The following is a 14,773-nucleotide window of genomic DNA, read 5'->3' as shown; positions in this document are numbered from 1 at the left end:
TTAATTCATCTTTGAATAAATAAATATTCGGATGAGAGGTGAGAGAGAAACTTCTTGAGAACGGATGAACGTCCTAGTAATCCCGAGTCTCGTGTTGTTGCGTTCCTGGAGAGACTCTCCCACGGTGCGATCCCGTGGGAACAATTTAATTGGCTTAAGAAGCCAGCCTCTTGTCCCAAGACGCTGCTTTATCCTTCTCCCACGGTGTCGTCTTTCTTTCTCGTTCTCTCGAGTGCTGGTCATTTTAAGCCGTTTAACCCCCCGTGTCGAGGATCGTCGACCTCGAATTGAATGCCCCCTCGTAAAGCTTGACCCTTATCATGATCCATTCCTCTCGGAACTTCTAATTGTACGGCTCAGCGAAGTCGATTGTATCGTACCGAATGACGATTTCCGCTCACGGAAAGTAGCGGGATTACCTACTCTTATCTTCCTTGTGCCCAATAGGTAGACACGTGGATCTGTTGCATCTGTGAGAATGGGGCAATTGAGTTTTGCCTTAAAATCCACACGGGTTCGATTCAAGTAGATAAATAAGAGCGGCATGTGCAAGCTGAACCACTGCGAAACTCTTTCGCTCGTCTGCAAGCCTACTACCGAACCAGATCGCTTGGCTGGCCTCAGGGACATTCTGTCTCACGTTGCTGCGATCAGCCTGTGGGAATGAACCCGCGTCTGGAATTCGTGAGAAACCCGAACTGGAACTACTGGAAGCACACGCGCGATACTGTCTTTTCAATGGTTGCAACGCGAGAGTGTAAACACGTTCTCGGATCTTAAGTCTGTAATTTACAGTCTAGAAGTCGAAACAGGATTCAGGACAAAAAAACTGGAAACCTATATATAATATAATTTGAAAAGTCTTGATAATCTATGAAATTAGACTTTTTTATTTTGATATCTACAGGATGAGTTACTTAAGGCCAGCCACCCACAATTTTGGAGATAGGAAGAAATGTTTCAGATGAAAGTAAAACTCAATTTCAAGGGGAAGACGTGTTTTGGTCATATTGTCTTTCTTCTAGGTAGAGATGCCAAAGAGATATAAAGTTCACCTAGAAGAAAGACAATATGACCAAAACACTCTCCTGTGTGAAATCGGTCCACTTTCATCTGAAACATTTTTTCCTATCCCCAAAATTGTGGGTGTTGTTCGGGTGGCTGGCCTTAAGTGACTCACCCTGTATAAGCGTAAACTAAGGGTCGGTAAATTTCTTCTTCAACATTTAACTCTAAAATTATTTTTACAAATAATCTGTTATTCACAGATCAGATCATGTCTATGATACATGGGATTGATGAAATAATATATTAAAAGATAATAAATACGTTCTATTATTCTATTTTTAAGACATTTTTGAATATTTAAAAATATTTTTTCCTGTTTTAAGGCATTTTATTGTTAATTTTCAATAACATTGTACATATAAGTAGATAAAACTGTTTCAATCAGAAAAAGCTAGAAATGAAAATTTATTTAATTACAATATTCTATTTAAAGAACTATAATATATATATATATACATACACTATAATATACACTTTATTAAATCTTAATGCTTTATAAACAGTTTGGCTTTAATTAATTTCTGTTGTTTCTTTGAATACAATATATATAGAATTTCTTTTATTTACGCTTTAACAATTGCTATTATAATCAAACAATGTTATATCCTAAGATAATTAGATATTATTTGTGCTCGATGAAATGACTGAGGAGGATATAATTAACTTGCAAAAGTAGATTTTCTCGAGAATAGAGGAAACACTCTCACGTGAAAAGACTGCTACATTTTTCACGTTATTTTCCCACGTAGAGTTGTCGTCGCCAATAACGAATCACCCTGCACGCTACCTTCGCGGCTAGAAGGTTGAAGAACCTTCCAAAGGACACGTGATAGGAGTCGCTCCTGTACTTTGATACGTGCCTGGTGCACAGAGTGGCGATTTCAGCCCCAAGTTCAGCATCTTCTCACGCTCGAGTCTCGCCGTTATGCCTCCGAAATCTCATTATTTTTTGTATCAGTAAGCGATGAGAAGCGCGCGCGGGCGCATCATGAGAAAGCTGGCAAAGAATGCGCTACGAGACCTTTTTTCTCACGATTTTGGAATCCGTCACCTCTAGGATCATCTTTTTTTAGAGGGAGGGGATTTGTTAGACCTAATATACCGAGTTTATCGTCACGACCTGAAAGATATATAACAAGAAACTACCTGGGACACAACAAGAGGTGCATCAAGCGAATAATCGTCTCTTCTCTTTTCTCTTGATAACTTGACGATTAGAGTAAATTTTTAAGCAATTTTTGCTTTATTTTATGTTCTTATGCGTAAAAATATTGAGAATAAAAAATATTGAGTTTAAATTATTAGTTTAATAAAATAAGGCAATTAATTAATTGACGTTAACGTTTAATTTATTAATTTATTATAAATAATTTACTTTAATATATTAGTTACTAAAAGTGCCGTTTTGATTATTGAAATGCAGATAAAAAAAATCTTTATTAAAAAATCATATCTTCTTTGATGTCCATGTTGTAATACATTATCAATAGGAGAATAGATTCAGCGGTAATGTCCGCGCTTCATCAGACAGATTCTTCGTTCTAAGTTAAGTGCTTAGAAGAACCAGGCAAGCATAGCGAGATGGTAGTCGACCTAAGCTGCGCTCGTGCGCTAGGAACAGCCTTGGAATCTGAAGGTCGTTCTAAACCTACCAGGCAAGATTCAGAGACTGGTCGAGCGTGCCGATTCCCGCGGCGTCTCTTTGTGTATTGCTCTTATTGCTTGGAGACCGAGGCAACCAAAGTATCAAAGAAGAAAGATTTTATACAGGAAAAACCTGAAGATTCGCGAGAGTTTAAAATAAACTCGATAAGTTTAAAATAAACAGATAATAAAAGACACCCTCGATTTCTTATTCTGTTTGGGATAAACTTTGAATTATACATGGAAAAAATGATTTTGAAGTATTTAAAGATTTAACTAGATACACAGGTCTAAAAATAATTTTAAACCAAATAATTATATTATAGGACACTTAAATTGATTGCTAGAATATTAAAACCTCTCTCTCTCTCTCCTCTCTCTCTCTCTCTCTCTCTCTCTCTCTCTCTCTCTCTCTCTCTCTTCAAGTAACTTTCAAGTGTTCTACATACTTATTTTGATGGTCCGACAAACTATTTTTAAATCTGCATCTATAACTAAATTTTTAAATATTTTAGCAAAATCGTTTTTTCTGTATAAATACGTGAAATTTAGCTAATTGTAAAGTTTATTTGAACAAATGTTTACTTATAAATTGTACATTAACAGGAACAGTACATTAATAGAAAAAAAGGTTTTAATCTAATTTATCACGAACTTTTTCTTTATCACGTATGTCTTTCCATAAAGAATTATCGGGTAAATACACATATCTAAAACTAGAATAATTTAAGAAAATCTTAAAATCTGTAATTAACGAGTTAGCTTCAGGCTAGCTGCAAATATACGAAAAACTCGTTTTCTTGACTCATTAATCATCGTCAGCTCGCACGTGAAGATGTGAAGATTAATGGCTCGGCAGTAATTAATTCTGATGCAATGATAACATGCTATCGGTCGAAGGCGATCGAACGGAATCTTCCCTCTGATTAATGCAAATCTTGGATCCATCAGTCTGACAGAGCTCTCTCAGGTTGATTTGTACTAACTGCGTGATCCGTATTTCTGATTCTTATCCTTAAATATTTGTCGCTTTTTGGCCGATATTTATAGTCGGTTCTTATTGTAAGACCCTTTTAATGTAATGTCTTAAGACGCTAATACGGCTCTCTGATTGGTTCAGAGACACCTCAAGGCTGAACTTAAGACAGTCTTAAATATAAGATCTGACTATGAATATCGGCCTTTTAAGTGCCTAGTAATTATAGAAGTGATCGAGTGATTTGAATTGACGCTCCCATTGTCGATAAAGACGCAGACGTCCCACGGTCGAATTGAGCCTGCAATTCCCAAGCGTGCACATTTGCCTCGTACCGCAACCGGACAAGTGACAAGCTGACCGATGTGTACGAACGAAATGTACGTGCACGTGCGCGGCGCGTTTACATTCGCTGTTCACGTTCGTATACGAAACGCCGCTACCATCGCCTGGGAAGCATCGATGTTTCCCATACCCAGCACTCTCCGTTCTCACCGTAAAACAGACGGTTCTCAAAGCGCATCCGTGAGACTCCGTCGTGAATTCGGAACCTTTAATTTTTGCGAGGATTAACTCCAACGCCTCGATTACGTGATCTTCCTCCTCACTTCAGATTAAATATAACATCTGTCGATAACAATAAAAAAGTTTCATTTTACTATATTTCTTATTAGATTTATTATTTTGAATTCGTTTGGAAACGGACAAATTTATAAAATTTAAAACGTACATTAAAATTTATAAAATTTAAGCGTATTTATAAAATATAAAAATAACGAATCTCTATATAAATGCGAAATATGTAAATATGCGAATATCGAACATTCTCGTCTCCTGATTCACTTTAGCCGAATGTGCTACTTGTCTAAGCATGACTACTCAATTCACTTTCGGATATAGCACCTCTCAGTGCATCATACTTCCCTGTCAGTTTACTTATCAATTTAGATTATGTCGTGAAAGAGCTAATTACTTGAAAAACTACACTTTTGTTCTTTTTTGAAATATATGACAAATCGAAATTTATTCTCAGCAACAAATTCTAAAACGTTTCATCGTTCTCCTTACTTAAAAAAAATTATAGCTTTATTCTTTATACACAGGCAGTTTTAATTCACAACACAATTCTTTGCTAAAAATATATTTCATTACACTCAAAAACTTTATAAGATATTAGTATCATTATTTTAGTATCATTATATTATATCACGAAGAAATTAATATGAGGAATAAATATGAAAATAGCTATTCTCATTTCGATTTTACACCGTGGTCGCTAATCTCACGGATCTCATAGATTTATAGTGAAGATTACGGGTTTCTCCGCTTCAAAAGATTTGGCTCCACGCTCTATTCGACTCCCGGTGCCAGACAGGAGCACGACCACACCCGTCATGCTCATGCTTCCCTAGTAAAGTGATACAGTTTATTGGACTTCTTCGGATTGGAATGCGGCGTCAATGACAACCTTACCTCGATAGAAAGAGAAAGAGAGAAAATAAGAAAAGAGAGAAAATAAGAAAGGACGAGTCCGAGCGATTAATTCGGGACGCATGTCTTATGCACATGACACTTTGCATGTCACTGCTCACACAGAGAACCCGATTTTACAAAGCTGATTACACATCGGGTCTACCAGCTGTATTTTTATGCCACACTAGTGGACTGACTATGCCTGGTCAGTGAGTATCAACTGTTACTCTTCTGTCATTAGACATGTTTGCATCACACGTATAAAAAACTAGTGATGAACATAGATATTTTTACATAGTTACTATTCTAATAAAATTACATTTAAAATTACAAAATTATGGTAGATAATTTTAGGACCCATTATTAAATGGTGTATATTTACACACGTATGGAAGTGAACAAATGAAATTATTCTTCTTTGTAGTAATTAAAGAATTTGCAACAGTAAATACAATACTTGCACAATTGAAGTTAAGTTTTTAGATATATAAAAACTATAAAATACTTATTATTATAATTTTCTGTTTAATATAAAGGTATGTTTACACAATTGGAGATAAAAGTATACTAATTTTTCTGCTAGAAAAATGTTAAACTTATTTTTTTTAAGCATATTATTTTTTTTAAGCAAATTTGAAGCATATTATTAGTTATATTATAAGAGAAAAATTACTTGTTGTACTATTGTTTATAAATTCGAGAACACTGGTGATTTTCTTGTATTAAACACAAAGTTAAGATAAAACTTCAAAAATTTTTTTAAACATCTATACGAATCGAGAATATTACAACAAAAATTTTTTTAATTTTATTTTTTGTCTACAAAAATTCTTTAATTTCTATTTCTTGTCTATAAATACTTTTTAATTTCGATGTTAAAAAATATTTTGTAGAAATAAATTTTTACACAACAAATTTAATATCATTGTGAAAAATCATCATATCAATGGTTTTTAAATCATATTTTGAAGCTTAAAAATTCATTTTAGCTTTAAAATACATTTTATTAATTTTTAACGGATATTTTATCAAGTTACAGCGCTTCAAAATAAAATAAAAACATTAGAAACGAAAACAGTGAAAATTGACAAATTTTCAATTTTATGTAATTTAGGAACAAAATATCACAAAAACAAAATTAAAAAAAAAACAAATTTACAGCTCTTTTCAAAAAATGCATTATTAATAAAAACTCTTCTATTCTCTTTTCAACAAAGTACTTATAAGTTTTTGCGAGACGCGAGAAAATTGCAAATGTTTCCGAATTTATAAACGGTAGTGTACGTATGAGAATAACGATAACCAGTATAATTGTTATTAAAAAATAATTATTTAGATTATCCTGTAAAGAACGTCACATGTTTTAATTAATAAGGAGGAAATTGATGGTGGTTGTGGAGGGGGAAGAACAAGCGCTGCGCCGCGCCGGTCACGCCGGTATCGACCGCCCGGACGCCCGTCATAGTTACTTCGTTCGCCACTACGCGGCTACTTCCCGGCAATACTTTCTCGTATTTAAATTTCATCTCCAAACTGTATATAAAGCCTGTGAAATCAAATGCCTCTATCGCTTCTCGGCTCTCTGAGCTAAGATCAAATGTGTAGTATCTGTTCTTATCAGCTTAATATCTGATACAATCCCTATAGGGGATTCAGAATATTAACCTCATTTTTGGAACAGGGTGGGTGTATGGAGCTTGCTCCGTCCCCACTGCAGGTCGACCCGGTCTTGCAGTACTTCGGGTTCGGCCTATATAATCTATTCTAAAAATAAAATTTTTGAAATAGGGTGGAAGGAGGTTTCCCACTTTTCCTTTGCATTCAAACTTGACCATGCATGCCGTGATTGTTATTACTGATCGTACGATGTGCACGAACCGAAAAATAGACAGAGAATTCAAATGGGAAATGTTTACATAACTATAACTGTTAGTGCTGATCAATCCACAGTCGATAACTACGCGATTGCTGTGACAACAAAATCTTTACGAATATAATCTGCATATTATATGACAACTCATGTATGTTTTAACATATTTCAATACTACAAGTACAAAGTAAAATTCGTAATGAAGATCTAAATTGAATCAGTTTATAAAACTAAAACGAACAAAGTCAAAATTTGCTTAACATAAACATTCACGAGAGTCGTTCGGTTTACATAAAAGATATTTCGTCAAAAAATTCATTAGATTCCTTCATTTTGCTCATTATTATTAACTTCGTCTACTTTGTACGAAAGCTTCTCTTACTTTAACCTAATGATAATGTAAAAATTGTATTTGCTAGATATTATTTTGTAGCGATAACGTTAAAAGTTATTCATAAGTAATATACATTCCAGAAAGATTTCAATATCAATAAACAAAATTGATGATTATAAGTCGATCAATAACGCAAGGAAAGATGAAAATAAGCTTTTCTATGGTTGTGTATTTCTCTCGACAGGTCATCAGCTGACAGTGTTCAACAGCCAGTCTACTATTCAGGTAGGAGGCCGATGGAATCGCAGCAAGGGCCGAGTGGAACGACCCTTCCTCGGCGTGATAGCCGGATTGGTTGTCAATGGTGCCAGAATTTTAGAACTGGCGGCTGCCAAAGACGGTAAAGTTGCAAGTAGAGGAGATGTGCAGCTTCTGCCAGCAGGAAGTCTCCTGGATCGCGCCCCGCCGTTACAAAGAATGCAACAGGTACGTAATAATGTCAATTGAAGTTAATCTCGAGTAATTCCCAAGATAATTGCTCAATTTTTAATAATTAAAATCCGCTTTGTTAGACGCCGGCGTCCGGGTTTCCCGGCGTCATGGACGACCTCATATTCTCCGGCGCCGGAAGTGGTTGCGCTGGCGATGACGAGGACGAGGAGTGCACTCCGATCTACGAGTCAGGCTCCGGTAAGTGTAAGTAATATTTTCGAAGGAGTAAGTAATCTATTCTGCACGTTTTCGCCACGAGGGAGTCTTCTCTACGTGCGCGTATCTTGTTGCGTAATTTTGTCTCGATGGCATCTCATTTTAATGTCATTACACTTTTTTCGTATATTTATCACGCAAAATAATATTTTAAACGTAATTTGTTTCAATATAATTCTGAAAAGATACTTTCTCTCTTTAAATTTCATTTGAAATATACCGCATGTTTTTATCATTATATATTACGCGAATTAATTGAAAACAATTTGTAGTAATTTTCAGTTGTATTTAATTGTAATTGAAAATTCTGAAAATATATACGTATATTTTACTTTAAGTTACTACTGCAACTTTAATTTCGTAAGAATTTGATATTGTATCTTTATATGTATATACGTAAACATTATGTTTCGATGTTTTCCTAAGAAATAGATCTAACATGAAAAAAAATAAAGATTGAATTCTAAAAATTACAACGAAAATAATATGATTTTTATTATAACGTGTTATGATAAAATGTATTTACTAAATTTATATATATATAATATATAAATATAGGCTATATGTTGAATTCATTTGTATATAGATAAAATTTATACAGCAGGGTACTTTGTGATATTTGCAACAAAATTTTCCTTTACGGTTTTGCAAAAGGATTGTTAGATTAGGAGTTATTTGCAAAAAACCTGCTTTCTCGAAAGCGCTCGTGAACCAGTTACTCCGTATATAAGAGATGAGTATCGCCCCTCCACTGTGTTGTATGAAAGGAGAGACGTTTAGCACTCCCCTAGACAAGGATGGACAATACATATAATGGTAGGCACTGTCGTCTTTGACGGCACTTACCAACATTTTTTTTTGTTTATTATTATTAGTAATGTCAGCAGAATTTGTTTTTATCACGAAAGAAAATTTTGATTCTATAATCTTTTAATTAATTTTAATTCTTTAAAAACAAATTGATCAAATCTTCGATGGTCCAACGTAGACATTATTAATTACAACAATGAAATATATAGCTACAAAAATTGTTTAAAAATTTAGATATATATTTCTTTATTTTTTCTATATACTAGATATATTCGAGAAAAGTTTATATCTAAGATATCCCTATAAAATATAATATTTCCAATCATATTATAACAAATAAGAGGAAATGATAATTAAAAAATTGTCACTTTCATACGAAACAAAAACATAATTATTAATACAAATTAAACGATTTATAAAAAATTGTACAATTTTTCATTAAACAGACCGTGTTTATTCAGCCATTAAATAAATCGTAATTAACTAGAAAATGTTTTTAAATCGTTTTAATTTCAAAAAGTGCAGTTTTTTATATTTTAAAAAATTAATAAAATTAACTTTTTAACGATATATAATTTTTCCTATAAAATGTAGAAAGAAGCAGTTAATTAAAAGTTAATTTGAAGCAGTTAATTAAAATTAGAATGTTCTTTATCGATTAGCTTCTGTATGCAAAATTGTTCTTAGGCTATCATTGATATTGACTTCTCTCTCAGCACGCATCGCGTCACACGAAAGGAAGGGCGTCCCCGTTATACGCTCACGCATCACATACACACTCAACACGCATCGCACGTATCGCATGGCATGGCCACCTTTTCGCCTTCATGTTCGCCCGGTTGTATCTTCGATTCATTTACATATTTAGGATCGCCGGCCGGCGGAGATAAAGCCTGACAGCTTCCTCCTCTCTCCTTCCAGCAAACCTCTTACGACGGACTGAAGTCCCGCTCCAAAATCTCCTCCGACTAACTAAAAACTAAATTAACATCGTCACGTTAATGAGACGCGATAACTGCGGATGATGACCAAACGTCATATCCGGTCACTCTGTAACACGACGTGATATATATATCGTGAAATTTCTGCGCGATCCAATTACACCGAATTTCTCGGAAGGGTTTATACTTTGAATTATACTTTATAACATCATTATAATTTATTTTTGAATGGTTTATATTTAAATGGTGCAAGTTTCAGTTAATAAATATTACCTTCAATTATTCGATAAAAATTTTGATAAAACCACATAAGAAATATTATTTGCAATTACTTTTATGGTGCAAAATACAAGATTTTATTGCGAATGTAATTACTCTTATTGTATTATATATTTCGATCATACCTCCTAATGTAATCAATATCGTTCGTTTAAATAATTGTGCCGCTTCTATTTTCAGATGACATCATCACGCCAGTGTACGTGGCGCCTACACGATTGCCGACGACATTGAGGCCAAAGCCGCATAAAGAAAATATTCAAGAGCGTCCAACTTGCGACGACGAGGAAGATTGCGAAGAAGGCTCCGGTGATTCCAGAACGACAGAAGAAATTTTTGTCACTTCGGCCACCGGTCCGTATTCCAAGAATATTGTTTCGCCTAATAATTCTTAATACCTTTCTTTCAGCAGAAAGCTGCAAAGTGCAATTTTACAAATATTGCATTCTAAAAAATTTCTGATTCTCTTTAAATTTATATTAAAAAATTAATATCATTTATATGATATAGATGTCTAACTTAATATTATATATAATATATATACAGGGTGTCTCACAACCGCATTTCCTCTTAAAAACGTATTCTTGAGTAATTTTGAAGCAAAAATCCTAATACAAAAATGTCGAGGCTACAATAATTTTTGAATTATAATTAGTTAAAGATAGTGTGTAATTTGAAAACTATTATAGCCTCGATATTTTCATATTAGGATTTTCGACTTAGAATGTTCAAAAGAATCCAGAAATAATAATAGAGGCTATAAAAGTAAAATGGTTTTTGACTTTTATAGGCATTTATAGTTAGCTTATAATTTAAAAAATTATTGTAGTCTCGACATTTTCGTATAAGGATTTTCGTTTCAAAATTACCTCAAGAATATGTCCTTAAGAAGAAATGCGGTAGTTGTGAGACCTGTACATATAATGTATATATTATATATACACATATAATTATAGAAAACTCGCCATATAAAATCTCGCGTGGACGAGCATCGATCGATCTTATCGTTCTCGGTCATCGGCTTTATATATATATAAAGAATCCTCTGTTACGGAAATACGATGTGGGCGTCTTCCTCATGTTCATGACTTTTTGTGACGTGCGCACCAACCATCGCCTGCCATGAAAGTAGTACCACCCTATTGCCGGGGGCGACATTCCTTTCAGTAATAATATTTGCCCCGTCGAGTCACAACGTCAAACTGGATACTCTGTCCTTAATTTTGCGAACGTATAAAATTATATAAAAACATCTTCGAAATATTCCCTCGTGTATATAACGTGAAGCTTTCATAGAAAATTCCTCATTACATTTTTTGTACGTACGTCTATCCGGATAATTTAGAATTTTAGTGCGCAATCGTAAAATAGAATGTTTACTTAAATACAGTGCGTCTGTGTGTTTGTTTAAACCCTTAAAAATGATGTCCAAGCATAAAACCTCACAATAATATGTTTAAATTCCAAGAAGTCCTCACGTCTTTGATATCTAAAATAATGCAAAATGTTTATAAGGAGCTTCTCCGTTGCAGGCAGCAGATAGTAAAACGTATAGTACAAACATATGGTACAAGCGACAACTTATTAAAATAGTCATTTCAATTTCATAATAGACTTATCTTCAGGTTTCAGAAAAGACCATGAAAAGAAATGTTTTATACTAGCAAAAAAGCTGTACTATACATGTATATTAAAATTTTAGAGAGAGAGAGAGAGAGAGACTTAATTACTGCCCCTGCTTGGAATGTTCGCTCAAGGACTTCATTCTAAAAGTTCGGCCAATGTCCAACATCCATAAACTTTTGTGATTACGCGCATAAACACGAGACGTGAGCATGTAAAATAGTCTGCAGCATGTAAAATAGTAATTTGGTCAAAAATTAACTGGATAAATATAAGTTGGCGTGTTACTTTATGGACATTTCTCTCGAATGCATACATATGTATTATGTGATACGTTCCTGATGCTCTCGGGATCGTTCGGCTCGTAACGTTTCTGCTTACGCACGCGTGAATATTTACCGGCCTACGCACGCGTAAATATTGTTCGCAACCCGTCCCTTTCGCTTCCATACCCTACTCCCTGCTTTTCCTCCACCTTCTCCTCTTCCACCTTTCTCCCGTATCATCCCCTCCGCGCGATAGAACGAGGCGAAGCAGCCTTCTAATGAACATTTTGAGTACTCGACAAGCCATATCAGCACCCAGACGACGTCGCCGTCGTCGACAACATTGGGTCGCGACATCGTCACCGTCTCCGTCCAATACAACGTGTCAACCACAGACCTCGAGATCAGCCATAGCAGGTGCGTGCGTCAGCGGTGACGCCGAATAATCAGATAATCATTCGCAATCGTTTATGCATTAATCATTACGAGAGATGATTACTGTACATTTTTCGCGTTCTCAGAATCGCTATAATGTTCATTCTCTACTGCAATCACGTTAATACATAGAACGTACGGTATAAATTATTTCCTGATCAATTAATGACACGTATTTACTGAATTCATGGAATAGTTTAGAAGCTTTCCTCTTGCACCGAATATTAGAAAAGTCTTTCAATATTGCAGGCGTCATTAACGAGGTATAGCTTAATTAGAGTCAATTTGTCTCTCTTTTATATATACATATATATATATAGTATAAAAATCAATACGCATCTCAATTTAAAATTCGGAACTGTTACATTTTCACAATTTTCAATCCGTATTTTTGCAACAATTTAATTTAATCGAGTAATTAAATTTAATTGAGTAATTTGCTTGTAAAAATTCAGACTTCTACGCGTTTAAACGAGAAAAATGTTACTAACAAATATATATCACGTGCTGTAATCATCCTTCATTCACGGTAAAAAGTCGCAAAATTCGCGAAAACTACAATTCATTCGTAAATAATTAATGTTGAATAATAATTAAAATTTAACAATCGTCGCTTACGCTTTGCAGCAGCGTCGTAACGCATCGATCGACAACCGTGACAACGCAGACGACCACGACGGAAATGACGGAGCCACCACCGCCACCTCCACCGCCGGTGTACCCGCCGATGCCCACTCCGCCCAAGAACAACAACAATAAACGGATCACATCCGAGGCGGCAGAGAACGCTGCGCTTATAATTGGCATTATAGCCGCCGCGTTGATAGCGATAGTCTTGATCATATTGATAATCCTCAAGTTTAAGAATCGGCCGGAAACGAGTTACAAGGTGGATGAAACGAAGACGTTCTGCCAGGATCCAAACGCGGCTCTGTTAGGCGCCGCTGGCTCCGGACAGCCCTTCAATGGCGCCCTAAAAAACGGCGCCAACGGTAGCAAAAGTAACAAGAAACGAGAACTAATAGACATTAAAGAGTGGTACGTGTAAAGGGAGCATTCGCATATTGGGCAGAACATTGCCTTGTGCTTGAGATTTGTGTACAGGGAGTATGGCCAAGGACTTGGCCAAAGAACGTGCACGTCATCTTTCGTCGCTGGAAAGGATCGAGAATTGAAAGAGGCCGAGGAGAGTAAACGGACACACAGTCTCTCATGAGTCTCACACAGGTGTACAAAAAAAATGTGCTCGCTGATCAGAGCATTCTCGTAGAAGAGCCTTGTCTGCTCCAATGCGAGTACTGAGACTTCAAAGATCTATCTCAATATAATATGAAAAATATCGAGTATTCGCTGAGAGAGTCTTGCTCGAGTTGCAATAACTTGCTCGAGTTGCGATATTTATGAGGGTGCTTCTGATCAATGGTGAATACGACATAGTTGAGCGTGCGAAAACGATCTTTCCATTACGAGTGATGAAGAAGGGCACGTTTAGAAAATCCTCGTGATAGCTTACAGGAAAAGCGGTGTAATAAAAGGTCGCGATTAAATAAAAATCCTTTTACACTCTTCTGTGCGAAAAGGATCGAAACGCATGAGAGACGATCAGCGATCTTATCCTTGATAAAGTACATTTTCTAAGAACTTTAAGATCGGGATTAATGAGTCGTATATCTAGATGGAAAAACTCTTTGAGGAAAACATGATGAGATGGTATTGTGGAAATATATGAAACTTCTCTTTAATTCTAAGGCGAATTGAAATGAAATCGATCGCACTTAGGAAGGTCCGTCGAACTGCTCGCTCTCGCAAAGAGAGCCAACGAGTCGGGAGGTACTGATCAACGATCTAGCGCTGATCCTCTTGTTTCCTTGACGCGAAATCTCGAGATAAAATTTAAACATGTGGCAGGAATCGAGCATCGATTACAAACATTCCAAAAGAATTTTTCTTCCTATTATTCATTTGTCGCGAATTTTTTCAAGTTACGTTTTTTAAATAACGCTTGCTGGTGCTGCTCGATTTTCTGCTATAATTAATGTTAATGCGAATCGATTCGTCGATAAACGGAAAGTTAAGGCTTTCCTGCATTAATTTAGAACGATTTCCCCACGAGGAACGAAGAGGAAAAACGGACGCAAAGATCGTGAAATTAATCGTAGGAATTAATTAAAAAGAAAGGAAATGTTGAAGGTGATATTAGCAGTGACTGATTCGGACGAATCTTAGGAAGCAACTTGCACTGACGTAGGCAGGCTATTTTTATTGTTTTACGAATTTTACTTCCAACATCCTCTCCGTGAACGCGACGTTAGACCATTCTCAAGTACGTGTGAAAAATATATTAAT

At 35.4% G+C, this 14,773-nt stretch overlaps 1 protein-coding gene across 1 annotated transcript in view; it reads left to right on the top strand.

The window, feature by feature from the left end:
• Positions 1-14,773, top strand: part of LOC108730585 (neurexin-3) — a 132,837-nt gene extending 118,064 nt beyond the window's left edge. Inside the window, exons 19-23 of the mRNA XM_018460361.1 lie at positions 7,610-7,851; positions 7,938-8,055; positions 10,284-10,477; positions 12,249-12,409; positions 13,055-14,773. Of these exons, the coding sequence (XP_018315863.1) occupies positions 7,610-7,851; positions 7,938-8,055; positions 10,284-10,477; positions 12,249-12,409; positions 13,055-13,475 (1,136 nt within the window). The 3' untranslated portion in view covers positions 13,476-14,773. The remainder of the gene's footprint in view (positions 1-7,609; positions 7,852-7,937; positions 8,056-10,283; positions 10,478-12,248; positions 12,410-13,054) is intronic.

This window comes from Mycetomoellerius zeteki, unplaced genomic scaffold (genome assembly GCF_001594055.1).
Source record: "Mycetomoellerius zeteki isolate Tzet28-1 unplaced genomic scaffold, Tzet1.0 scaffold94, whole genome shotgun sequence".
NCBI classification, from domain to species: Eukaryota; Metazoa; Arthropoda; class Insecta; order Hymenoptera; family Formicidae; genus Mycetomoellerius; species Mycetomoellerius zeteki.
The sequence above is the reverse complement of the archived record's forward strand: the minus strand, read 5'-3'. Positions and strand labels throughout refer to the sequence as shown.